General features: G+C 40.5%; 1 protein-coding gene across 3 annotated transcripts; it reads right to left on the reverse strand.

Annotated features, from left to right (window-relative positions):
* Positions 1 to 393: 393 nt before the first annotated feature.
* On the reverse strand, positions 394 to 26,988 carry si:dkey-82f1.1 (DENN domain-containing protein 2A). 3 transcript variants are annotated; one of them, XM_026310429.1, is made up of 20 exons: positions 26,589 to 26,988; positions 14,822 to 14,908; positions 12,180 to 13,226; positions 10,920 to 11,047; positions 9,410 to 9,522; positions 9,105 to 9,302; positions 8,730 to 8,823; positions 8,285 to 8,329; positions 7,794 to 7,981; positions 7,352 to 7,461; positions 6,806 to 6,875; positions 6,453 to 6,530; positions 5,416 to 5,556; positions 5,092 to 5,240; positions 3,454 to 3,631; positions 3,035 to 3,076; positions 2,768 to 2,873; positions 1,749 to 2,036; positions 1,452 to 1,538; positions 394 to 1,336 (listed from the first exon to the last, which is right to left on the reverse strand). In XM_026310429.1, exons 2-20 carry the CDS (start codon positions 14,905 to 14,907, stop codon positions 1,305 to 1,307), a joined length of 3,180 nt encoding a protein of 1,059 aa, XP_026166214.1. In that variant the 5' UTR covers position 14,908; positions 26,589 to 26,988; the 3' UTR covers positions 394 to 1,304. The 3 variants fall into 3 exon arrangements, with proteins under 3 accessions (XP_026166214.1, XP_026166213.1, XP_026166215.1); XM_026310428.1 differs by having other exon boundaries at positions 8,285 to 8,335; XM_026310430.1 differs by lacking the exon at positions 14,822 to 14,908 and having other exon boundaries at positions 8,285 to 8,335.
* Between the last annotated feature and the right edge of the window lie 57 nt (positions 26,989 to 27,045).

Below are 27,045 nucleotides of genomic sequence, written 5' to 3' on the forward strand. Positions count from 1 at the left end.
TTCATGGTGCCAAACATCAAGAGACATTTATTTTCCGCTCATGTGTCCTGGAATTGCACAGTGGTATACATATATGGTAGTTAATCTGAATAATAGAATGTGTGGTAGAATGGGAGACAGGGTCTTTAGCTATCGAGCTCCTCTCCTATGGAACCAGCTCCCAGCCGGGGCTCAGGAGGCCGACACCCTCTCTGCTTTTAAGATCCGGCTTAGCACTTCCTTCTCACATTTAACTCAGAACAATATGTTAAAGTAAGACTGTGCAACTTTGGGAAAAAGAAAAAACATATTCTTCCACTTACTAATGAAATGAGGCATTTCTCCAAATATTTGAATTTTCTCAACATGTGTGTCACATATGTCACAAACATTTTGCAGAATACAGAAGTGTACAATTCAATTCAAATCACTTTATTAATAAAGGTTCATGGTATTCTCAATCAGTGCTTTTTGAAACACATTGATACAGATTGGCCTAAGAGATTCTTTGAAAATAAATCTATCCACATCCCAAAGAGATTCATTCACATTGATTTTGATCGTTCCATTTTCCTCTGTCTTCCTTGTGGTGTGTGTTATTTTTCAAATAAAAGTTAATTTACTTAAAACAGTGGTGCATATACCCAACAACCCAAAGTGGTCAACAAACAATCTGGACTAGACTCTGTCACACAAAGTCAAACTACAATTACAAACTACAGGAGATTTCTTTGCACTCATTTTGAAGGAAACTTTAAAAAGATAGTCAGTTTGTCTAAAAAGAATATAAATTAACTTAAAAGCCTCCTGTTCAAGAAGAAGTTGTACTATTGCAATTATAAAAAGCTTCTATAGAAAATACTTGGAATGTATAAGAAAATATACAAAACTGGATGTTCAGTAACGCTCCTCCTTACATTTTTGTAGGCGAAGACACTGACCGAAAAAGGGAGAACACTGTTCCTAAAAACATTTACACTGTGCTGTGCTAAACAGTAACACACTGATTGTTCTCTGTCAAACATCAAAACCTTGGGAACTATGAAACCAGACATTGTTAGACAGTGTTTCATCATGTTGGAAGGGAGTTTTGGTCTAAGCTGAGCAAACCTTTCACAACACTACTGGAATGACTGGCTACAGATAAACTGTAACTTTCCCCAGATTTCTTCATGTTAACAAACAATGAGTCCTGTTCACTTCAAGGGTTTTCCTTTGTTCCTGACCTACAGACATATCTCCATCTCTATGTGCTTCATGTCCGGGGAGCGCACACTTCCTCAGGATTCTTTTTCCTACTTTCACATCCCAATTGATCCCAAACATCATTTCTTCGAAAGGAATTTCATCTTATTTCCTGAAAAAAGCAACAAATGTAAATCAAATTTAAAAGGAATTAACAGACAATATTGCAGATATTCTAGTTAATTAACTGACAGGCTGATTGATCAAAGAGGTATAGTAAATCCCACCTAGGCCTTTGAGGAATTTGTTGACTCCTCGCTGCTCACTTCCAGGCAGCGAGTCCAGATATTCTTGTGCTCTCACTTCAAACAGACCTGAAAACAAAAAAAGACATATTTCACTTCACAGCTTAACTTCATTATTCAGGCAGGTCCCATTTCTTGATCTCATAGTTAATTAAGACCAAAGTAAATAAAAACTACGTAACTGATCTTTACAGTTCATTATTTAACTTGGAAATTGCAGTCTTAGTTGAAATCTCAACTAAATCGTTATAAACTGTGCTAGAAATCATATCTCAGTACCTCTGAGGCCCTGCCTACGCAGCTCCCTCTCCTGGATGAAGCCAGTGAACATCTGGGTCTCCATGAACACCTCCAGAAAGCGTCTCAGACTCTTCGAAGTAACCGCTTTGCGAAAGGCTTCACGTTGCAAGGATGATGAGGAGGAAGAGGAGGGGCTGGGCAAGGTGGGGGACGAGACAGACTCATCATCCCTGTCTGCACCACCCATGAAGAGGGAGTAGTGACCAACCATCTCCACAAAAAAACGCACAAAGGCCTCGGACACCACTGTGCTGAGAGAGCTGGAGTCTAGGTGACGGAGACAGAGGACAAAGAACCAGAAACATGAAACATTTTTTTATGTCATTTTACTTTTCACACATTGAAAACATTTTCAAACTATGAATTGTTTCTAGCAACTTAAACTGTTTTTCAGTGTGATAGTGCATATCCAGATGAATTATGTAAAAAATGTGATACATTTCACATCTACTTTATTATTATTTTACTTTATTATATAAGCAGAAACAAACAGAATTCTGGTAATTGAGTGGTATCAAGGTTAAAAAAAATCTTTCATGGCTTAAATGTACAATGGTCTTGCACTGACCTCTATTGGTTAAACCTTTTAGGTCTGTTCTTGTGGCCATGCATTGATGGTGTGCATCTTACTGTACTGCTAATCTACTTCTTGTGACACAGCAGCAGAAGGTGCAGTTCTAATTTGTAATGAGAGTGTCATCATAAATGTCTCTCGGATGCTTGAATGTAGCTAACCAGTAATGTATAAAAGGCCTGTATAGTAATAAATCTGCTCAGGAAAACCCAGAATTCCTCTGAACAATGCTTTAATGTAATACAATACTGTGTCTCAAATGGCCTGGATATTTTTTTATTGAAATGATGAAAATGAAAAACATATCTATACCATTCCTTACCAGTGATCATTTTTGCCCTCTGGCTTTAGTATTGCTAATAAAAACATTAATGTTCTATATAAATGCATCTAAACAGAACCAACAATTAGTGTGCTGAGTCACCATTGGGCAGGTCTCCCTTCTCACAGGCCAGCTCCTTCCTCTTGTCCAGTACATGCTCAAGAGCTGCCTGCAACTTGTGAGGAAGAATGGAGTCCTCATCATCCAGCTGTGGATGCAAAAATACAGATGCAAATACATTGAACTTATTACAGAATTATCATATTCTATACACACAGAGTAAGTATATCCATCATGGAGTTAAAGGATGATAGAATGTCTATGACTATAGACAGACATTACACATTTTCTGTGTAATATGGTTCCTACCTGTCGCAGGAAGCGGCTGTTGCCAAGGTCGACAACGAGGACCTGAGAGAAGAGCAGATGGAGAGTGATGTCATTTCCTGGTGCTATTGTTCAGTGGTAGAAAATCCTGGAGTCAAGTGTATAGAAAATGCTGGGTAATCCCACATCCACTACTTAGTCCCACCCACATAAAATGCAAGGAAAAGTAGCAAGCACAGAGGAGCTGGGAAACATGTCCTTTTATGTGCAGTGTCCAATCACAAACTGATTTCCAATAAAGGGGTGTGTCAACTTCCACAAAGGATGCACTTGTGTATCCTCAGTTATAAGTTCTTCAGGCAGTCTCCTCAGAGCAGAAATAAGCAATTTAGGAAGTCCATCATCATGACTGGGACAGAGGAGTGATCAAAAATGGAATTGACATTCAGCCATTGTCTTACCTCTTCTATTGGCAGGTCCTTGAGACGAGGCAGAGAGCTGGAGAGAAGGCCAACTATAAAAGGTGTGGGAGTGCAGACAATATCCAACATGGAGGGTGGGAGCACAGGGATGTATGTATGCTGCCAGGTGAAGGGGTACAGAAGAGCCACTACTGCATGACAACACTGGGACAATGTGCTGCAGAAATAGAGAAAGACATGATGACAACTAATTTATATTTAGGATGAAACAACGTGTAGGAAAAACACTACTTTTAAGGGAAATGCTTTTAAAAATGACATTCAACATTTTACAGGAGACCCCTATAATTATAGATATGAAAAGAGTCTATGTTTGTGCTTTGATGGCTACCAAAATTCAGATTATAATTATTTCTTTGGAGAGCAGCACAAGTGCAGAGAAAAAATGTGCCTTGAGAAAAAAAATAATAATTCAAAATCTAAATATCAAAAAGGTTTTGCTGGTCTGAAATTTACTGTCAATATAACACAGGACTCTTGTGAATTATGCATGTTATAAGTGGCATTTTTCATAAATGTCTAATAATATTAGTTAGCAATAGTTATTTATAATTCCATACACATGCATTCAATTATATACTAATAAAGTAGGAAATAAGCAAACCTCCAACAAAGAAGGTAACCCCCTAATAAAGTGCAGCATTAAGTCTTTAAGAATAAGTATCTCTACCACAAGATGGCAGTAAAACACTCCACAAATAACCTCTCCTACCACTCAAATAATGATGAAAGTTAATTTCTGTTGTTCCAGCAGAACCTATTGTTAGGCTGAGTAGAATGATTAAACACATCTTTGCGTGATGTAACACTAACTATAAAGTGTTACAAACTCACACACCCTATGTGGTAAACTTAAGTCTCACAGCCTATACATCCGCTCACAGTAACATCATTCAAGAAACAAAATGATGAGTCAAAATTTCCCTTCTGTGGTAGAGAATGTGAAGTAACTGTGCAAGATCTGCTTATGAACCTTGGTGACAAAAGCCTGTAATGTCAAACGAGTACACGAGTAACAAGAAATACATACAGTGTTCAGCATTTATACTGCCTGAACACTGAGGGTGTTTTTTGAATTAAAATTCTTTACAATGACTGTTCCTGCTGAAGCCACAGATTGTACCAGGTGTACCACAAAAATTAAAACAACCCCTTTAACTCTGATCCCAGTGATAACAGCTTCAGAGTTAAAGGGTGTAAATGAACTGTATGGGTGTGCTTATGTCCTTATGCACACATGTTAGCTCTGGAGTTATGCTCTAAAGCCTCTAATAACTCCTTCTATTTGGCATCCATGACAGTTTTCCAGAGAAGTAATTGTTCCCCAGGCGACCATATAACACAACAGCATTCCTTCCTCTCGCACTTGGTTTGGATCCTCTGAATGCTTGTCAAGTCAAGGTCTCCTTGTCATACCCTTCAAGTCCTTTACTCCTGACCATCATAGCATCATGACCCTTCCTTCACTGACCTGAGCACAATGGATTAATTAAAGGGATTAACTAAAATACTAATTAATCCCAGTGACTCATTGCAAAAATTGAACGTGTTCTTTGGGCTTAGAAGCAGACTAAACCACCACGCTCTGTAACAACAGCATATGTTATTGGAGTCAACCTGAGTTTGTCAGCAGTGAAGATGACCCTGCGCTCCAGCAGCAGAGAGGCAAACACTCGCAGAAGGAGACGTAGACTTAGAGAGGAGAAGAGACATTCGAAGTCCACATGTTCCAGACGGGAATCTGATGGTCTGCACAACTCTATCACCTGCAGGACAGATAGATTGTGCGATTTTACACAATAAAAAAGACATAATAATGTGTATATTGCATGCATTCCCCTACCAACATGCAAGTAGTTATATAACTGATTAAAGTGTTTGGAGTTTGCTTCCAATAATATTGTTTTCTTTAATAACTTAATAACACCAACATCATTTTACCTCTGTCCCAGCGCCAGGTAGAAAGTTTTTGACAGTGATGGTCCTTCCTGGAGCAGGAAAGGGAGCTTCCATGATGCCTCTCATAAAAGGCTGGACCAGGGCAGGTGAGATTGCTCTCCTCTTTTCCACTTCATCCAGGATCTGGAAAAGGCAGCGAGGGAAACTCTGGATGGCACTCCATATTTCATACCATATTGACTTGTCAAAATCAGTGTAAATGTTTTTTACGTTATTATGGAATGCATTTTCTCCTTCCCTTTTCTGGTACAAGTTGTGCCATGGTTACAATCTCATCCTCTTGCAAACTGAAACTTAAAATGGCACTGTATTCAGGTGCCATAATAAAAAAAATCGAATTAATAAATCAAGACCACTGAGAGTCTTTTGGGAGACTTATATTTTGGTCAACCACACTGGCAATTATTATCACAAAAGTATTCATCTGCCCCCCGATAATGCAGTAAGGACAGCCAAACAATGTCATACTCAATTCAACAGATGGCTAACAGCTTGAATCCATTATGTGTACCCCTCTACACACATACTGTACACATCTGTATGCTATTACATTTTTCTGTAGCTGGGCTGATAGATATGAAACACATTCACAATATCATCAGCACAGACTACTTCCAATGCAGAAGCAGCTATCAGTCTATTTGCCATCTTCTATAACAGCAGATACAACATACTGTCCATATCCATGCACATGTACACTGCACAGACATATAAGTCCACAGGTCAACATGTATATAAATCTGAGGCTCATTACTGGGAACCTTTGCCACAGCAGTAACCGCATCATCTGAAGTTCACATGCGTCTCTGTACTGCAGCTGATCTACGAGGCTCTGTGAGAAAGTACAGGGGCAGAGGGCGGGTGGGGCTCTGTGGGGCACTGATGATACTGCTCTATACTCTCTCATGAGGGTCGGGCTGTATCTATGTGTCTGTGTAACACATGTGATAGTAGTAGTTTAGTTTGATGCATGACATGAATTTGTAGTATATGAACTGCGTGTTTGTGCTTAAGTCTACCTTGGAGAAGAGGTCAAAGCAGCCCAGGCGGCTAACAATGCAATAGACCTCAGGGAGCCTTCGGCCTTTACCACTGGGCTGTGAACAGCCAGAAAGAAAAAGACAGCTTCAAAACCCTGGAATGTCACAAGACTGCTCACTAAATACAAACATAAGGTAAAACAAATGGAGCAAAGCCATGTCTTTGAAGGCACATTCAAGAACACAAGCTCAATCAACAAAATTCAAGAAACATGTACATTAAAATGAAGCAGGTAAAAGGAGAAGAGAACATTTTTAATGAGGGATTATCTATATTAAAATCAAACAAGGTGAAGCTAATGACTAGAGGCAGAAGTGTTTTTTAAGCATACCAATAATCGCCGACAGTAGCCAAACCGTCTGCTTCCATCTTCACCGGTGAGGACAAATGAAAATGTCTCACTGGGAGAGAAAAAAACATATAATTCTGACATGCTGCAAACTATTTGGAGCTGTAAATATCACACAGACAAGATTGCTGTGGGAATAGAAAACTACAGTCTGGACTGGACTTTGGCAAACAAAAGCCTGACTTTGTTTTTGAAAGGAAGACCCTTAAACTTCCTAAGCTCTTCCTGACCAATAACACAGCTGACAGCTTTCTTGACAGGTGAGAATGTCAGCCAGTTCAATGACTCAGTCTGCAGGTGTGGCCCATCAACCACTGAATAAATATCTGAATTTGCCAGGTTATTAATAACGAGTCGTTGCTACAAGCCACAAAGTCATTTCCATTTGGGGCTTTCACCTACTTCACTAACACGTCATTATTAGCAAGAAAAACAGATAAACTATTATCACTCTAATAGGACATTCTTGTGTCCTGGTCACTTTTTTATGTTCTTAGTGTCATGGTGGCTGTGAAGACTGTGACTGACCTGGGGAAGTTGTCAACCGGCACCCAGTCTTTGGCATCAGGGAAACAGAACTGAGGAATGACCTTCAGCTGGTCCTCAGCCTCTCGCATGAACTTAAAGCTCCTCTCAAGCTGAATAACAAAAGATGGAATATAGGAAAATGTATATATTTAATAATGGATCATTACAGATCATCAAGCAAATAGCCTCCATATGATAACTGTAAATTGATATATATATTTTACACTGCTGAGGAGTTTTGCACCTACAAAATGAAATCATCTAATCATGTTCCCTGTGTTTTTATCCTGAAAATACTCATCAAGTGCTCATAGACCGGTGTATGTGGGTTGAATTTTTACTATTGGACCTGAAGGAAAATTTAAAAAGTTCCTGTCCAATATTTTAACAAATAATTTCAAGGGCCTCATTTTTATTCAGTAACATTTCCATCCTATTTTACCTTGAGAGGAAACTGCTGTGTGACTTCTGGCAGGTATGGTATTCCAGCCTTGGTCTTGTGAAGTGCAACGACTATGAAATACTCAAAAAGTTTCCTCTCCTGTAACTCCATCAGATCCCTTTCCAAGGTCCGGTACCGCCCCGTCTGCCTCAGCATGGACTGGACTGACACCAGCCGCTGACTGTGGGCTGACGAACAGAGAGTCAGATACCTTGCAAATGCATCTATGTCAAGTATGCACATATATACATGCAAAGTGGGTCAGCGTGAGACCGCAATGTAAGACAATCTGTAGCTCCATCTGTGTACTTTTTTTTTTTTATGTTAGCGACACAGTGGAACAATGGAAAGAAAGAATACTGATTGGAATCAACACACATCTTCCTACTGCGATAATTTTATGCAGTGAAATAGCATTAACACAAAAGCATTATGTATTTCTCCTGAGCATGTAGCTACTGGATGTATAAGCATTTATTTTCTGTTCTCACCTTTTAGTTTCTCCTCTGTGTCACTTTCTGACTCACTGTTTTCATCTGTCACTACATTAAACAGAAGAAAATCCATGTGAGGAGAACAGCAAATAACAATCACAGGAAACTCAGATCACATAGAACTTGCTCTCCTTTCATTCCTGACACTATCAAACAAAACCAACCAGTCCTCTGATACAAAATATGACACTGTCCATGAAATACAATGGACATATGTTGCCTATTTTTGCTGGTACTGCTTGGGTGCATCAGTTGGGATTGGTCTTTGATTTACTGATTTATTTAACTTGGGCTGGGCAGAGCATCTGAAACATAAAAACACAAAAGACCTAAACATGTATTGCTTGGTAGAGAACGAATATAGATATAGTTGATAGGAATAAGATAAAGGGTACCAACAAAGTAATGTCCTTTCTTCGGCCTCCTGTAATTAAATTCTTACCTCTCCCTGAGCTGGACTCAGTAGCCTGAGAAACCTTCTTCATGCGTTTCTTCCCTCTTCGAGCTTCAAAAATGCCATTGATTTTAAGCACCATCTGTAGAAGGTATAAGGTAAAAAATGCCCTTCATTATGTCATTAAGTAAATAAACATTCTCCCAGGTTACTACCAAAGTCATTTCAATATTGCTTCTGGGAGGCCTTCCTCTAAACACGCTTCTCACAGGAAACATGTATCAGAACATTTTTCCCCGCCTTGCTCATCCCCAGACAGTAGCATGAGTAGACCAGTTCTGAACCTCCCTGAGAAGTACAGTGGACCATAAATCACAGATGGAGCAGAAAAGGATTTGTGAGAGGCCTCTTAGACCAACATACCTTGGGGATTTTCCTCCGTCTGCGATTGTATGGGTCTCCAGAGAGACAGGGGGTGTCGTCAGGGCTGCTGGGTGTGGACGGAGGACTGACACGTGAGGGTGAGGAGATGCCAGTGTCCCTGCTTCCCTTGCGTAGCTCCAAGAGCTTGAAGCTTCGCCGTTCTGAGTTCTGCCTAAAAAAGCCAGGCTTGGAGGAAAGCTGATGGGGGTCGATTGAGCAAAACAGACTCATTAGAAAGTGTTTTTTTTTTTGTATAGAACTGCTTCAGTTAAATCTATTGTGTTTATATGGTGATGTACTGGCACCTGTTTTGTCATATCGGGGGCAGGAGATGAGGAGGCAGGTGAAACACATTTGCTTCCCAAACAACTTCTCTCCAGCTCTATATCTTCATAGGGGTTCTCCTTCGATGGAGGATCTTAAAAATAAAAAATTAAAAACTAAGAAATCAGTGACATCTGGATTACACAACAGCCTCACATAAACTTTCAAAACAGCAAATAAACTATTATTTCCATATCAGTTATGGTGGTTTTGCTAGATGATTGATTTCTAGTCCAGATGTGTGGAGAGCTACCCGAGGCAGCTCATATTTTACTGTGATAAGATGCTTGCATGGCTAAAACTAAATGCAATTCTAGCCATTAGTCCTCCCTCCTGCAGATAAGGAGTGAGGTAGTTTCATTTTCCAAAACCTTTGTCTCTGTCTGTATCTCTCCTCTATCAATCCATTCACCAGATGGTGCCTGTTGGAGTAGGAGGATGAAGAGGGACGTTCAGTTCCCTGCTCTTTCTCCCTCTGAGGAAAAGAAGCAATCAGTATACTGTTTTTCACATTGCTGGCTATTTAGAGCATCACACTATCCTTTACACATGTGTGTGCTTTCAGCTGTTCACATTAGTTTGCAACAGTAATAAAGGTGTGCATCTGCATACATGCGTGGGTGGCAGTTGCTTCCCAATCGGACTTAAAACACTATCAGACATGTAGATTGTGTGTTTAATGTGCTGATGAGAACCTGGTTGGCATGTGGAGACTGATGACAAGACCAGGAGGACATCACAGCCATTGATTGCTGTCTAAACTATCATTATCCCAGCTTTACTGAACTGTTTTTTGAGTAGACAGCTGCAATATGGTGAGTCTGAGTTATGTTACCCATGAGAAACTGCTGTCTGGCGAACAGTGCAATACTACTGTATGAACTATACTGAGAATTAGAAAAGGACCCAAGACCAGCTGTGGCATTACTCAAATATAATCATACCTAATTTCATTGTTGCCTGCAGGCAGCACTCATTACATACAAGTCTTGGGGATGAAAACCAAAGACACACTGAAACCAACTGTAGCCAACCTCAGCTACAGTACAACCTCAGACAACACCACTATTGTATGTTCTAAATTAAATAGGCTCTAGGTGGGGTTGGCATAACACTACAGACAATAAGACAGGAACTTAGGTCAGGTTTCTGCATATAATTTTTAATAAAAGTGAAGGAGATTGGCCTAACTAAGGAAGGAAAAAACAGAGCATAGTAAAGATAGCTTGGCCTCCACATCACCTCTGTTAATGAATCCTGTGACACACTTACAGGAAATGAAACCTAAGGGTTCATGCAGTATATGAAGGCCATAGAACATACAGCCTATTTACTGTCAAACACTGTGAAAATAGATTTTCAATAAAGGTGAAATTCTACTTAGTTGAGAAAAAATAAAGCAATAAAAAAATTATATATATATATATATATATATATATATATATATATATATATATATATATATATATTTTTTTTTTTTTTTTTTCTTACCTATTATGTCCTCGTAGACATTCTCTTCAGATAAAGTGCGTGTTAAGCCCAGTCTGGACTGAGCATACCAGTCCACCCTGCAGCTTTCTGTAGAAGACTGAAGCAGATCTTCAAATTCATAGGACTTCCTGGTAGACAGAGCAACACAAAATTTAGGATAGTTGCATGCCAAAGAAGAGGAGGGGAAGATTTTTGACTGACGTCTCTGAGTGAATGTGTGTTCAAGTTGACGTTTGCTACAGTATGTCAAACAGCATAACTGATTTTACCATTTGGTAATTTCCACATCTGAATGACCACATCTGTGTTTCATCACTGCTGAAGATTAAAGCTCAGTAGAAAAAAGTGCACCCATGGTTGCATGTGTGGCCACATTTAACTCTTTGTATTTCTGCACAGACAGGCACAAACAGAAAAACACACTCACAGATAGACAGCCTGACTAAACAAATGGCTTGCACTTGAATAAAGTGAAGCCTCCACATGTGGTGTGAAATGTTACTGATCCAAGCCAAAGAAAAAATCAGACCACTGGAGAGCATGCACAATAGATGTACTCCTATACTGCAGGGTTCACATTTTTTGGTTTCCCTACAGAGTTTTGCTTGTTTGATTGTAACCACGTGAATTCAAGCACTACTTATGAGAGTCTTGCAATTAAAATGTACACTTTACAAGAAACACATATTTTTTAGAAATTCATACTCTGTAATAATGAAAGCCTGACAGCTCATTTGTAACAGCAAAGAGCCTTGCACAATCATTTTTTCTGTCAAGGATAAAACTCCTGAAAAAGCATGGGGCCTCTTTGACATGACTCACACTATTCTGCATGTTGTTTTCGCTTTCCACTAAGGTTCTGGAAGGAGGAATGAGCTGAGCTGATATGTGCATTCCTCAGATCCAACCAATGAGTTCATTTTGTGGTATATTTACAAAAACCATGATGTCACTGGCGGTTTTGATTTACAGCAGATGTGGGAAATGTTATTACCTAAGTATATGGTCGGTGGGAACACGGGAAGGTTAGAGTGTACAGAGGGCCCTTACTTGTTACATGTTATTTCAGGAGAACACATTATAAACAATTTGTTTCTGTAAATGTAGCTTTAGGCTTGAGAAAAGACAACATGGCTTGACTGGGTGAAGCTTGATTGAACTTCAGTGGAAGTCTTTATGTCTAAACTGGGTGTCTGCTGCATAACAGATGGTCAAAACTAAATATGGATTCCATTACTGTTGCTCTTCTTAGTCTTTTACCTGTTACTGCTGTCCCGAGGTTTGGCAGCCCACGGTCTCCTGCAAACTCCAGGTGGTGGGCATGTGGGCAAAGGTGGTGGAGGAATGGAGGGCAAAGGGGGTAAGTTCCTCTTTCCCTTCCGTGAGCCAGGCCCTGAAGCTGGGGTGGTGGGTGGTGTATGGTGCTGGAAGGTTCTCTGAGGTTTAGGTACAGGGTTTATGGAAGGAGCACCTGGCTCACTGTATACATTCTCTGCATCTCCCTCCTTTCTCCTCCGTGACCCACCAGACCGAGCCACATCAAAAGTCCCAAAAATGGGCTCATTGGCCTTCTTTTCTGTTTCCTCCACCTCCTCCTTTGAAGGAGGACAAAAGTAATTCCCTGGAAATGCCAGTGAAGGTTTGTCGGGAACTTCTTTTGTTACCTTCTCCAGTTTCTTAACATGAGTTAAAACATTTTTCTTCTCTTGGGGTTGTTCTGTTGGCTTAGAAGCCCAAAACCCTCTTTCTAATATCAATTCTCTGTCTTTGTTTGTTGGGCCTTCTGAAGATTTAGTCCTTAAATCCCCTAGTTTCCCAAAATTCTCTGTCCCTGAGTCTTGTCTGTCCCAGCTGACAAACCTCTTGCTGTCTGTCCTTTGGACCTCTGAAGGTTTGGATTCCTTTTTCCTCACTGTCTCAACTTCCTTTTGTGAAGTACTCAATAGACACGTCCCTGTAGATGTTACTTGGCCAGGCTCCTTTTTACCCTCCCACTGAGAGATCTTATCACGGATGCTGGCAGTCTTGACTCCTGCTGGGCTCTTGTTGTGGTTTAGTTTGCCACACAGTCCATTCTCCATGTTGGAAGTCTGCTGGTCTGTGGGGGTGGTGGTGGCTCTCCTTTGAGCCAGCATTGTGTCGGGAAGATCTGGGCTGTCACTCAGGGTGAGCAGGGAGGAGAGCGAATGCTTGGAAGGTACAGCAGTGTCCCTACTGTCTCGGTCTCTCTGTGACCCACACACCACTTGGGGCTGGGGCACTGCAGATGGTGTAGCGTCCCCAACCTTCAAGCCACAGCACTGGAGCCTGGAAAAGATACACAGACAGGAAATGTAACAGACATGTCTTGCATTTCTTAATCCTAAACATGCTTCAAATTAACCAAAAACAAGGAAAACAGTCTGTAATCTAGACATATAGGATAATAATGTGAGCTGCACCCAAATAGATCGTTGTTTTATTGGATAAACAAAAATTCTTGTATAAAGAGCTCAGACATCTGTTTGGTACCTCAGCTTTATCTGTGAGTCACTCCAGGAAGATTACTTGGTCATGACTGTTTGAACTCTGGGTTTTGGGGTCAGAGTTTACAAGCTACACACACACAGCTATTTCTGGAGACGAGATGAAAGCATACACAGAAGAGTGAAGAGGCCGAAGTGCAGACATGGATTTTTTTTTTTCTACTCTGACCCACAAAGCTCTGTTATGGCCCAAAGCCTATTCATCAAATGATTGAATTTTCAACAAACAGAGGAAATGCAGCCGTGCTGGGTGACTTATGACGACATGGCTGGATGTAAAAACTAACAGTCATGCAATCTTGAGGAAATCTCTGGGGGAAATGACTGATTCAAGTTTCCTCCCTATCCATGTTACTACAATCAATGAAGCAAACCAATAATTCTCCTTCAAATTGCTCTGACATTATTAGTTTGGACTTTGAAACAAAAGTGTTAATTAAAGAATGAAGCAACAGAGGGGAAAAGCTTGATCAAATAAAAAGGCCAAGTAAAGGAGAACAGGACAAAATAGGCAGAGGATTGACTGAATGAGTTATAGAAAAAAAGTGGGGCAGTTGGAGAATGAAGTTCCTCCCAACTCTGAAAAAACACCTTTTGTGATGAAGGGATACAAAGAGTAATCGAGAAGCATTTATTAAAAAAATAAATAAATAAAAATCAGACAACTGAAAGCTTATCTATTACCAGTGGTCATGAATGATTGGAGGGTAGAACTGAGGGTCATTGAGGACCGACAGAGGGAAGGGCACAAGGTCACAAAAGCATCTCTGACCAGCTGAGTTAGCATATTACAAGCAGATAAGGGAAAAGGTCTGAAATGGGTGAGGGGGGAGAACAGAACTAACTTCACTTAATTCCAACTTTTGACAGTTACCCGAGGGAAAACATGGATCTATTAAGCAACAACAACTACACCAGCACGAGTAACCCTCAAAACAACAGACATTTAAATCTTCCTCAGGCCTTTATTGGAAGAACCTAAACTTTCATATCTCTTATTTCACATGAAATTGCTGAATTGCTTTTTGGCACAGGATAAGTTGTGTTTAGAATGAATGAGGAGAAGCTGTTGCTGTTGTTCCAATATACAGCCAAAGTTTTAAAATAAGAAGCAACGCTTTTATGGGATTTGTATAATATAATATACAACAACTGGAAGCAATACTAAAGGCAAGATGCCCTAATCATGGTCTCATCATTAATCACAGTTCACTAATGATACATCAGTGTTTAAAAATGCCATTATATTGATGAACTGCTGTCTTGCTCAGTGTTTCTTGCTCAAAAGGACAGTAGCATATTTGGCACTGACCAGCACTAACAAGTCAGAATCAAATTATTAGTGTAAGTTAAGCGAATCTCCTTTGCAGCACCTACCCGTTGACTGATTGGTAGATACAGTTGTCAGTGTTTGTACAGAGCAGCAGAGCTCTCCCACCGGTCATGGTGCTAGCAGCTGGCATCCTGCATAGTCACACAAAGACAGACACAGTCATTTAGCATAATATAATGGGGTGAGTGCACTGTGTGGACAGAAACTTTGTTGAAACGTGTATGAAAGGGCAAAACAGATATATTTCATCTTATAGGTGAGATTAGATATAGATTACAAGTCAAACTGTTTCAGAATATAAATTTTGTTAAAATATTCAGGTTTGTGGATATGATGCACAAAAAGAAGAGAAGTGGCATCTCTGGGTCTCCCTTAAAACCGCTGGTGGCTGGAAGCCAGAAAAAGACACTTCATAAGTTATCACTTTGCACTTGGTATAACAACTTCTTAATAGTAATTTCAGGGCAGGTACTGCACACATGTTTTGTTTTAGCACTCTGCAAACTCACCTTTTTATTCCACGATGTAACTCTGCTAATGTGTGTTTTCTAGCACTGCACATTTCTCTCTGCTCTTTATTACAGGCAAGTAGTGCCAAGGCAAGTGTGATGGGACTCGCTCAGCCAGTTTGAAATTATTACTTGATCCATGTGTCAGAGTATAATGAAACCAGATCTACTTGGAACATAGCAAGACCAATCCATATATATAACACTGAATTAGAGCTGGTGGTGCGCAGTGCTGCTGACTGAGCCTATAAATGCTGGTGGTGGAGTTGAATGCAGCAGAAGTGCCTGGTCACTGCATGGCACAGATGCAGTTAACATAAGAGAGGCAGAATGGTCGAGGCTAATTCCTGCTGGCAGATATTCACACTTTTAGTCTTTTTCACAGGAACTCATATATACTGGCTGCATACTCACACATAAAACCTCATACAAAAACACGAAACACTCCTCCATAGATCTACACATCCTGCCAAACAGTCCATGCTCCAGATCCACACATGGATGTGTGCACAAGTGTGACTTCTACCAGATGTGCTGGGATACTTTAGGGTATTCGTAGGCCGTTAAACATTTCCTGTGCACTGCATGGCCCAAACTCCATCTATCTTCCAGCCTATAAATGAGCATGAGCTACCCATGACACTTCTCACACTTGGAATGAGCCATTTTCAGCTGAATTCCACAAATTGTTGTCCCAACTGGCACTGAAAAAAAAAGCAACAATTTTGATATATTACATAAAAATTACTGCCAAATAGCTGAACTCGTTCCTACGCTAACAACATAATTGTCCCTCTGGGTCCAGTGTTTTGGAATGATTCTGGCCGTGTATGCTTTTTCTGGACACTACAGAAAGAACAATGTGTCATTTTCTAGCTTCTAGTTTTGTTTACAGCTCAACTTATAGTCATCCATTGCTTTGTCTTTATCCCCCTCCATCAGTCTGAGGCCATATCCCTCAGAGACAGGAGAAAAAAGGAAGAAGGTTTACATCAGCTATCCACTGGCCTGTAGGCCCAAATTATTTTCAGCTGTAAACTGAACACAGGTCACATGTTTGAAGGGAAGCATCAACGATTTTTTCCTTCCTCCCCCTCTTGATTCTTTTCTACTTACTAAACCTCAGCACAGAAATGAAGAACAGAAATCCTGCATGACAACGGGAGATGGGATGGGTAGGCAAGAAGAACTGTAAAGAATGTTTAAAGCCTCCTAGTTTTATTTTATTTTTTTCTGATTTGACAAAAAAGAGTTGGATATCATATGGGGGAGTGAAAAGATGAGAGGTATGAAGATACAAAGGGAGCAAATCGAAGTGTACTGTAATGTGTGTGTTGATGTGTGTTGAGGGGGAGGGGTTGTCATAACTAAAGAAGGAAAGTGGATATGGCAAAGAATAATATAAGTATACTGTTGCGCTGTAAAAACAGTGCGGGCTTTTAAGCTACACTGTTAGGAACCTACAGACCGTCAGAGAAAGTGCTGTTCAGTGAAGACTGTAGTGCCTTAAAAGGTCTTTTTTTGTTACACAGTTCTAAGTTACTGGGTTTGAACAGATCTCAAACTTCACTCACATGTGAAATGCTTCCCAGCACTTGCATTAACCTGATAGTCAGCAATGTTTTTGCATCTCATAAAGGCAGTAAATTTGACAGCACCGGCAGTTTTACAGCATTCAGTTACTGAGGAAACTCTTCGTGCGCAGCTATTGGCAACTATTGTTAACCCTGACCCCCATATCAAGATGGCCAAAATAACAATGGAGAGCTGAGGGAAGCCATCTGCTGGGGCCAATAAAAACACCATGGGAAACCATGACCCAAAAGACCTCTACCTGTCCCGCCCCCTTCAGTCTTAGCCCTGTGAGTTCTAACAAGCCGTACACACCACAGCAGAGGAAGTAGAAGTGGTATTGTTCACTAGCAGCTTGGTGAACGAGTGCTGGGTTGTGGCAGAAAGGGTGTTAGAATAGAAACGCCTCAATATTTCTGTTAAATATTCAAATATTTATATCATCCAATTTTGAAAGGCTTGTTTTTGTTACTGATCTTAACTGATCGAAACCCAAGCAAAACCACTGAAATCAAAACCAAATCAAAAATAGTATAGAAATACATTTCATGAAGGATAACCTCCAGTTCTGGCCTCAAAACCTGCACACAATCCTAAATGAGATACCACCAGTCAAGGTCAGAGGGAGGGCATCTGAGCCCAGCATCACTTACATAACAAACCCTGCAGGACATTTCAATGGACACTGGGTATCTTAACATTGTTGACGTCTCTCCCACTGTCTAGGAGATTGACCTGGCCAACCTCAACAGGATAGCTGACTTGAGAGGCTTGTCAGCTGATTTAGTTCACCTGGGCCTTTCTGCCTATAAACACTCACTTGGCTCACAGCCCACACACAACATTGACTCCAAACCCAGGACATTTGGCACCCTTAATGGCACTTAATGTACACTAAATGAGTCCCTGATTCAGACTTAGCACTTTTGCAAAGTGTGCTAGGCTTTTAAAGCTGACAGCCTCATTCAATGGCAGTGCAATGACACACACATACACCATATTCTATTATGCAAATTAAGCATTTTATTTTGCTCTAATATGCTTCCTAGTACAGTTCTTTGTCTTTGTTGAGGTCCAAATATTATCTTTGAATATAAATGTTTGGTGATATTCAGACAATGCTTTACTATCCTAGTTGAATTAGCTTTATCACACTATATGTCGATGCTGTTTGGTAGCTAGCTTTATCTGGCCCCTGAGTTATCAGTATGCTGGCTGCTGCTACAGTAAAATGGAAGCCTGCCTGCCCCTCTCCAACAGCTGCTTCTCATAAAGATTTCATCCTCCCCTCAATCCCTCCATCCCTCTGTCCAACCCTGCAGAAACAGCTATCATCATGACATCATCATCCCTCGCTTGTTCTTCCCAAAGCTGCTCTCTTTTTCTCCCTGTCATTTTAAAATACCTAAAAAGGGCAAAGTCGCTCACAACCCACACTGTGTTTTATCAGGACATGGAGTCATACAGAAAGCAACCAAAAAGTGGTAGAGCCTAAACAATTTAACATACTTGTGAGCGTGGTTTTACATAAAACTGGGACATGGAAAGAACACAATAGCTCAAAGTGGGAATTATATAGTGCAAAGGTAAAATATTATTTATTTTCTTCTTTTCTTTCTGCACTCAGGCTGAGTTGAGGACCCTAATCCCTACAAGATGTGGCTTATAACATGTGCCAAAGCCTTGTCTGCAATTAATTTAATGCACCACTGCATATTTAGTCAGTTCTTTCTGGAATGGCAAACAGAGCTGATTTTCTTCTCCACGTTCTTCATACTTTTATTTCTCTCTTCCATTCTTTCGTTTATTCCCACTTTCACTCACAAGGACAAAAATAGGATTGAGGATAAGGTAAAAGACAGGAAGAAAGGACAGTGGGGCACTGGTTTTTAATCCTCTTTAGCCCCACATTTTTTCATATTGAACTGTATCACGTCTTATACTCTACAGACCTGAAGCAGGGCTTAGTCATGTACAGCCAATTTGTTCCCAGCACTGCAGTGTTGCCAGATCTGATGTGCAATGTTTGGTTTGAGTAATAGGCGGACTTTACAATGACTGACATGCTGCCTTAACCTGGTAGGCTTTGGAAGAGTTTTGCCTGGTTCCGAGAGATGGTAGTAAAGGAAGGGACATATGGAAAGGAGAAGGGAAAGAGAGGGTCGGGCAAATAAACAATGGAATTTTATCTGGCTTGGCAGTCCCCCTATGTCATTTTTTCTCTCTCTGTTTCAAGCTCTGTGTCCTGTTCAGGGGGCCTGCTGATTTCCCAAGCTGATTTCATAGCAAGGCCTTGGACATGAGCCAAGTAGGCCAAGTATATGTGTGCTCCCGTATCCATACATGTACACTTAATGAATTTATGAATTGAAATGATCAATGTGTCAATTATGCCATGTTTACCTCTCTCTCATGTGAATCTTTTTGCCTCTCTGTTCTCATTTTATCGCACACTTTGCTCTTATGTCAGCTGCATAAATTGTAAAGACAAACAAATGTGCACATACACTGTGCATGTACAAGCCTTTCCAAAGCTGATGATAGTTCTACCCTGCTGAGCTATGTTCTCTTACCCCTACACTTCTCCCACTGTTTAAACCATTGTTAGGAGAGGATGGATGTGAGACAGCACTGAAACTGGGTTAGCCACACAACCAGACAGGAACTGAAGGTGGATACCAAAAACAATTAATTTCTGTATCTATCTTTGCTTATCAATCCACTCTAAATATAACAAGTATCCATTGTTGTATTACCATCGCCACAAATATAGCATTTCTTGTTATTGTGGTTGGAGGCTATATCTAAGACTTCTGACGCCCTTGGTGTCTACAGACTATCCTGCTGGGAGCTGGAAGAATGGGCCATAATATTACCCCAGAAATATATACACAATCTTAATTATAATTGGGGCCACAGAGAAAGCCATGGTGGATGTAATTATGGTGCACAGCACAAACAAGGGACACACCATTTAAGAGGTTTTCTTATGCATGAAATGAATAGTTAACTTGTTTGTGCTTGTAAACACAGAAAGAGATAGGAAGTGTGATGTGACTAAGGGAAGTGAGAGGCAGACCTGTGTCTCGTGAAATAAAGTCACCAGGGTTTTGTACAGTAATTTTCTTGCTTACAAATTCACCTCATACAGTAAGGATTTCAGTTCATTGTTGTTAAATGAGTCAGCTCTACCACAAGGTCAAAATGGCAGCAAGCGGAAGGAAAACTCTAGACAAATTAAAAATCTTTCTCGCTCACTTCACCTGTCAAACTTTACTTAACCATCCTGTAACAGTTTAACAGCAGGATTTTAATAGGGATGGTCTCCTTTTCTCTTTGGAGTTTGTGGCTTCCGTTTCTGACTGCAAATGGGACAATTTCCAGGCTAATAATGCACTTACAGCTTCAGTGTGGCTTTTAGAAATGACCTGGGAGGATAAATGGATTATAAATAAATTCTTCCCATCTCCAACTGCTTTCACTTATCAGCAACAAATATAAAAAACACTTATCTAGCTAGCTTAATGAAGAGAAGTATGTCTATTGAAGAAGACGATAATCTCAATGAGAAGAGAAAATGAAGTGGAGAAGGAGGATGATAAATCTGTCTGAGAGGCTCTCACTATCCCCCCATCTGGGAAAGGGTATTAGGTTTCATCTCCGTGCAGAGGTGGAGCATCCGTCCTTCAACTCCCTCCCACAACAAGTCAGGCCCTCCTCCCCACCGACAGAAAGCTCCCATCCACAGAGCTCTTGACTCATCTGCAGTCTGTTACCAATTACCTCACTGGCTGCACAGACCAGGAGTCCATGCCAGCTAATCTCAGGAACCTGCTTTAAACAACACTCACTTTGGCCTATATAACCCCATCCAAAAAGTCCACATTTGGTCCATTTGCAGCAGAAACACTACTCCACCTTCAGACATCCTTTACAGATTTGATGTTGCTGAAGGCTTCAATACAATTAAGTTCAAAACAATCCATCTATTTGTTCTGAGTAATAAATTCACTTTGAGTCTTAAAAATCTGCTAACCATTGAAACCATTTTCTTTATTCAGCTCCTTTCCTTCCAAAAAGAAATTGCTGCACACCAAGGACTCATCTGGCAGTGACAAACAAGACATTGCTGTAGATACACCTGTGGTTGGAGTACTGTGGCTGCAGCAAGCATAAATCACCCCTGACAAAGTAAGTAAGGCCACTGACAGGAATGCAATGGAGCTCTTCCTGGCAATAGGACCTGCTGTTTGGCAGGCAGCAATGAATTTCAGTGGATAAGATAATTTATAAAGAGTCACAGGTGATAGGTGATAGACACACATGCTGTCTGCAACCACAGATGTATTCTGTTTCACCATGCCATTAAACACAGGAGACACACATGGCATATCTAGCTCTGCTATTAACAACACTCAAAGGGCCTGGATTTACAGACCAATGCAGAAGTGTCATTGAATACACCATCATTCACAAGGGAAAAACAGACTTTCTACAGTGAGAAGTATTTACAGCTATCTGATATTACAATGTGGGATTTCTGACTCTAATGGTAAAACCTCTCCTCTCTAAAACAGGCTGAGACACAGTGAATGTGCAGCAGTGAGTGGACCTACAGATCTTTCAACAATAACCTGGCTTCTTCAGCACACTAACATTATTCTCTGAGACCCAGCTCAAATTTCTCTTCCAAGCCTTAGTCTCTGAGCTGAGCTCCAGTGCCAAAATTCTCTCCTATCCTTTTCTTTCCTGTTTTTGTCCCCCTTCGCATTTTAAGGCATCCACTTGAGAATTCCCATCAGAGCTCCCCTGTCCCATCCCTGCTCCTCTGCATGCCTGCACAGAAACATATTTTTAAAATTCACCCGCTGATCCCCAAGGGAGCTAAACAAGGCGAGAGCTTGGGAAAGTCTTCTTCCGGAGTGTAAACTCCAGAGTCAGAATCAGAGCTGATGTTTTTGACCTCCACACACCCTGTGACCAGCAACTGTGAGCCTGGGCCAAGACCACCGGTGGACATAACACTGGATTAAAATGGAGAGGGGTGTTTAGCACATCTGAAGCAAGCCAAACTAAACATATCTAAAGATGAACGTTTCCATCGTCATCTCCTCATGAACGCCAGGACAAATTGTGCTCAACACATGAAAAATACTGTATGCTTTTTTTTAGGCAGTTAGCAAAGTCTGAGTCAGAGCAACTGCTGGAGGTTGTGCACCAATCTGCAACATGCACCACTTTTTTTTTTAATTCTTAAATTGAAATTCCATTTTATTGTATGTTTGTCACTTTGCATTTTAATGTATAGCACTTTGTGACATCTGACCCAGTGCTTTAAAAAATCCACCATTCATGAGGTGCTAAACTTTTCAAACAACAAATGGTTCTAACAAGCTGCTAGAGTGAGATTTTCAACTAATTCACTTACACCATAATGACATAAAACAAAAAAGTAAATGAGCCCTTCCCCATCCAAACTAGATCTTAGCTGTATACATCATTCCACTGGAGACAGAGGGAAAACTAATACCTTCCCAGCTATAGAACTTAACAAGACTGTGTTTAAATATGATTTGGTATGATCAAAGCAGTGTGTGTGGAGTATCTAATCCTAAAGTTGTTACACTTGGATGAACCTCTAGACATAATTCTAATTCTCATTATAACGTGGATCCCTAAATTAACATGTACACAGCATTCTTGTCATTCTTAGTGATGACCCTGCCAAATTAACAAAGAATGCAGTAACCTTTTCCTATTTTGATTGGAATGCTAATTATAACATGGCAAACAGAACCTAAATCAACCAGCTGTACAGCCACATTAGAGTTACACTTTGAATCCAGATGGGAAGATTCTTTTCCAGACAACAGCCTTACTCACATATGAGTTATTTTTCCATGTGGGGGATGTTAAGCAAATGCTAAATGCATGTTGGCATTCAAGTATACATTACATCAGTGGATGTTCAAGTGTGTGTGGTCAAGTGTTTGTATTCATGTCCCTGTGCACCTTCTGGTCTGTGTTTCCATGTCTGTGTTTGAGTTTGTCCATGTTTTCTTGTATCTTTTATGGACAGTATATATCCAGTGGGTGTGTGACCAGATGTGTGCCACTGTTACATGCTGCCAATGGGAACAAGCTGCAAAGTCACACCAATCTGGCAACTCTGGTGTCTCTGGTGTATTCTGAGGGCCTGCATCAGCATCAGATGATCCTCTAAGTCCACATATAGCACCATGCCATCAAACTGTAGCCCACTACATATCTGCCTCTCTTTCCAGAGTGAACCCTGCTAGAGATGTAAATTCTGGACTTTAGTCCATGCAAGCAATGCACGAGGACAGGGACTGAGCCTGCTACATTCAGATAAATGACGCAGTTAGATTTGCAGCAGACATTTTCTACCAAACCATGGTCCTATGTCTTCTTCATACAATGCAGACAGAGTAAAACTGTCATAGAGCAACAGCTTGCTAGCGACAGGCTCTGAATAAAGAGTGTGTGCATGTATGTGTCTGTTGGGGTTAAAGGTGCAACTAATGAAAAATCCTTGGCCAGCTGCCAAGTACTTGAATGCCTCCAGTATCCAGTGCAATGGTATGCATTATCCATGCATGCATATATGAATGTGTGACGCTTTGACTCTCGAAAAGACAGAGTTACGGGTGTCTAAGATGGTATATATTACCATGTGTGTTTGTGTGTGAGGAGAGGGATTTGGGTGTTTTTGATCATGACTAAACCCATGGCCATCAACCAACAACACAAACACCCCCAGCTCCTCATATCTTCAAAACATGAGAAATTCTTTCACCATCACCACAGGATACATTTTTTCTGAGCAAGTCACCAGGGTAACAACAGCAATTCTGGGAGGGCAGGAGTGTGACCTGATGAGGTCCTGAAGTTGCCCTGCAGAGTGCCTGTCAAAAGCCAGTTCCTGTAAGAGGAGGGGTGGATGGGCTATAACCTCCTAAAGCCCTGCTGTCACTTTTCTAAGCAGAAAAGAATAGAGAAGACAGATGTCATTGGTTGTATACACACACACACACACACACACACACACACACACACACACACACACACACACACACACAAAGAGGCCATGCCAGGCTGAACTGATGATTAAACATCAAGTCACTGTGGAAAACAAGCAGTAATCAACTGCAGTTAAATCACACACACAAAAAAATTTTTTTAAAAATCACTGTTTAAAAACACACTAACATATAAAAACTACTGGAAATTAATAATAAAGAGACACACTCATCAACATGTCTCTAAATGCAACCAAACACTCACTTATTGTACAAGCTTTTTAGAAGTGAATGTAAACATGTCTACATGTAAAACACACTTCTAACTCTTAACTATCTTGTAAATTGAGTCCATAGTGTCAGTGTGAAGTTAAACATGTTTTCCTGGATGAAAGTGGAATCTAGTACATGACCAATTTCTTCACTTCAACATGCTTCCAAGGCAAAATATAACAAGCTGATTCAGTTGTGAGAGATGACAGACTCGTCATGATACTTTACATCTGGTTGAGTTTTCAGCAGCTTTCCTCCTTACAAAGTATGCTAAAGCACAATGATGGAACATTCTCTTAACTTCCACTGTGTGGAGTTAAGACCTCATGTCTTGCATTTAAGAGTGTGTTTATGTCACTGTGTAGGATAGAAATCATGAGTCACAGAGAATGAAAGGATAGATGGGCATTGAGTATGAACACCACAAATGAGTGTTTTAACATTTTGCCGTGGGACAGAAAATGAGTCAGTAAAACAGAGAAACATATTCAATTAGAGAAAATGCTCTGAGAGTGTGAGTCTTGAGAGTGAAATGAATCACTGAATGAAAAAGACATTGAGAATGTGAATATTCTGACTGATGAATTAAATGTCACTAATACCCACTTTTCCACCACAGTGTATTGTCTTGCATAGCAGTCAGACAGTTAGCCTCTGCCCCTGTCAGAATGTAAACAACTTCCCAAAATGTGACAGACCACTGTGCGTGATGGTAACACACACACACACACACACACACACACACACACACACAGACATACGATGGCTCCACACCAGACCCTCTTTACAAGATTACAGCCCACTTATTACAGCTTTACTGACTAGCAGACAAACAATCCCTGTTTCTTTATCTTCAACTCTATAAAGCCTCTCCACTGAGCTTGTTGGAGTGCCAGCCAGTCTCAATTCAATAAACTCTCAACCTTACCCAGTTAACTATGGACAGACAGAACAGGAGACAGAGCAGAGGAATGTTGATTTGTGCTCAGTAAAACTGCTGACCTGCAGAAATTGTTTATGCCAATATTTAAATAAAACTGAATTTAGGAAGCCAAAACAAAAAGTTGTTCCAAAACGAAAGAACCCTTCAGGTGTTATTACAATATTAAATCAAATGTTTCAAATGTTCTTGAAGTTAACTACTACCCAAAGCAGACTAAACTAAAGTGCTTGAGGAAGCTGTTGAGATGGATTATGGTGGCTGACTGATAACCATCTCTTATAGGACATTGTGGACATTCCTATTGCATTGTGGTATGACATGCAACAGAACATCCTTTTTTATTCAAGGAGAGACAGTGATAGATTTTTACACACACATGACACATGTACACAGATGCATAGATGTGTATTGAAATTAAAAGTGTCTTGTGAAGAATTTGAAGAGCAACATTATGATGAACAGGTCCCCATATTGTTTTTATAAGGAGCTTGATCAACTTGTGCAAGACCAGCTTGCATGCTTGAAGTAAGTGCATGTCAACTTCTTACACTAAGTTACATTTAAAGCACAATGTAGCCTAATATAATTCAAACCTAACTGCAGAGTTTCAACAATGCCTGGTCGTGAGTCAGCAAACTAATATTATTTCTAATCACTGGCAAACTGACTTTTTGGAGCTACCTGAAGCTGAACTTCCCTCTTCGGGGATGTTTCCACTCCTGCCTGCCTCCTCATAACAATACATGCACTGGGACCCTGCAGAAAGAGGTGCTTTTGTTCACTTTAAAGAAAGTCCATCTCACTTATCCTCCCCTCTCTTTTCTCTCTCTCTCCCCCCAACAAGCTGGTGAGGAATGTAAAGGTTTTAGTGTGCACTCTAATTGTTATCCTATTGGCCTCCACAACATCTATCTTCAATTTGTTTTCATTTACAGTAATAGGCTGAAGAAAGCTGACAATCATTCAGTGCCCATGTGTGTGCATACATGCTCATGCGTGCTCAGATTCTCAGAGAGCTAGATGAGTCTCTTGTGAGAAGCTGTAATGGCTTTGGTTTGAGACTGGCTATTTGAGCAACTCTGAAGCATATTTTACTGGAGCCAAAGTATTCCAGAATCAACTTCAATACAAATAAACACGGACAAAACCACAATCTAACATTTATCACCCATGTTGCTTTAAACAGGGATAAATAAATATTTTGTACATAGATGCTGGCAGACTCATTCAAGGTCACATGCATGTGTAGGCTGGGAAAATGGATACACAAATCCTCAAGCAATATACATTAGTTGATTTTCAGACACACAGGGCACTTTAGGTTCACTCTTGCTTGACTATCAATGATCTAAATAAATATCAAAACAATTCCCATGTGTCCACAATATTCACTACAACTTTACTGACAGCTTTTGAAAAAATAAGAGAAAACATATGAACACAATGTCACTAACAATGTCACTTTTCACTTTACCTTCCTGAGCTGGGTGAGCCCTGATGAAGGGCTCTTGGAGTAGTTTCTCATTTTGTGTAACCTGACCCCACAGAGGACAGCATCCACTTGCTTGGTTCCTTTCCTTTGGATTAGTCTTTTTTTTCCTCTCTCTCTTTCTTGGTTTGTACACCCTCTAAACCTGTCTTCTCTTCCTCTGAATAGTCTTTGCCTGTACCGCCCACATATACACACAGAGAAACATGCAGAGTATAGCTCCAAGTGTACAAAACATTTGAAAAAGGCACAAAGTCAGGGAAATCCCTCTTCCCGTCCAGCCTCCAGGCTAAAATCTTTAGAGCACTTTTTCCTCTCAGCTCTCAAACAAACACTCACTCACTCACTCAAACTCCTATCTCTCAGTGACGCTGGCTCCTTCTCTTTCCCCTTCTCAAACTTTTCCCACCCCTCCTTCCCTCTGGCTACAACCCCCTTTCCT

The sequence above is a fragment of the Mastacembelus armatus genome, chromosome 6 (assembly GCF_900324485.2).
Source record: "Mastacembelus armatus chromosome 6, fMasArm1.2, whole genome shotgun sequence".
Lineage (NCBI taxonomy): Eukaryota > Metazoa > Chordata > Actinopteri > Synbranchiformes > Mastacembelidae > Mastacembelus > Mastacembelus armatus.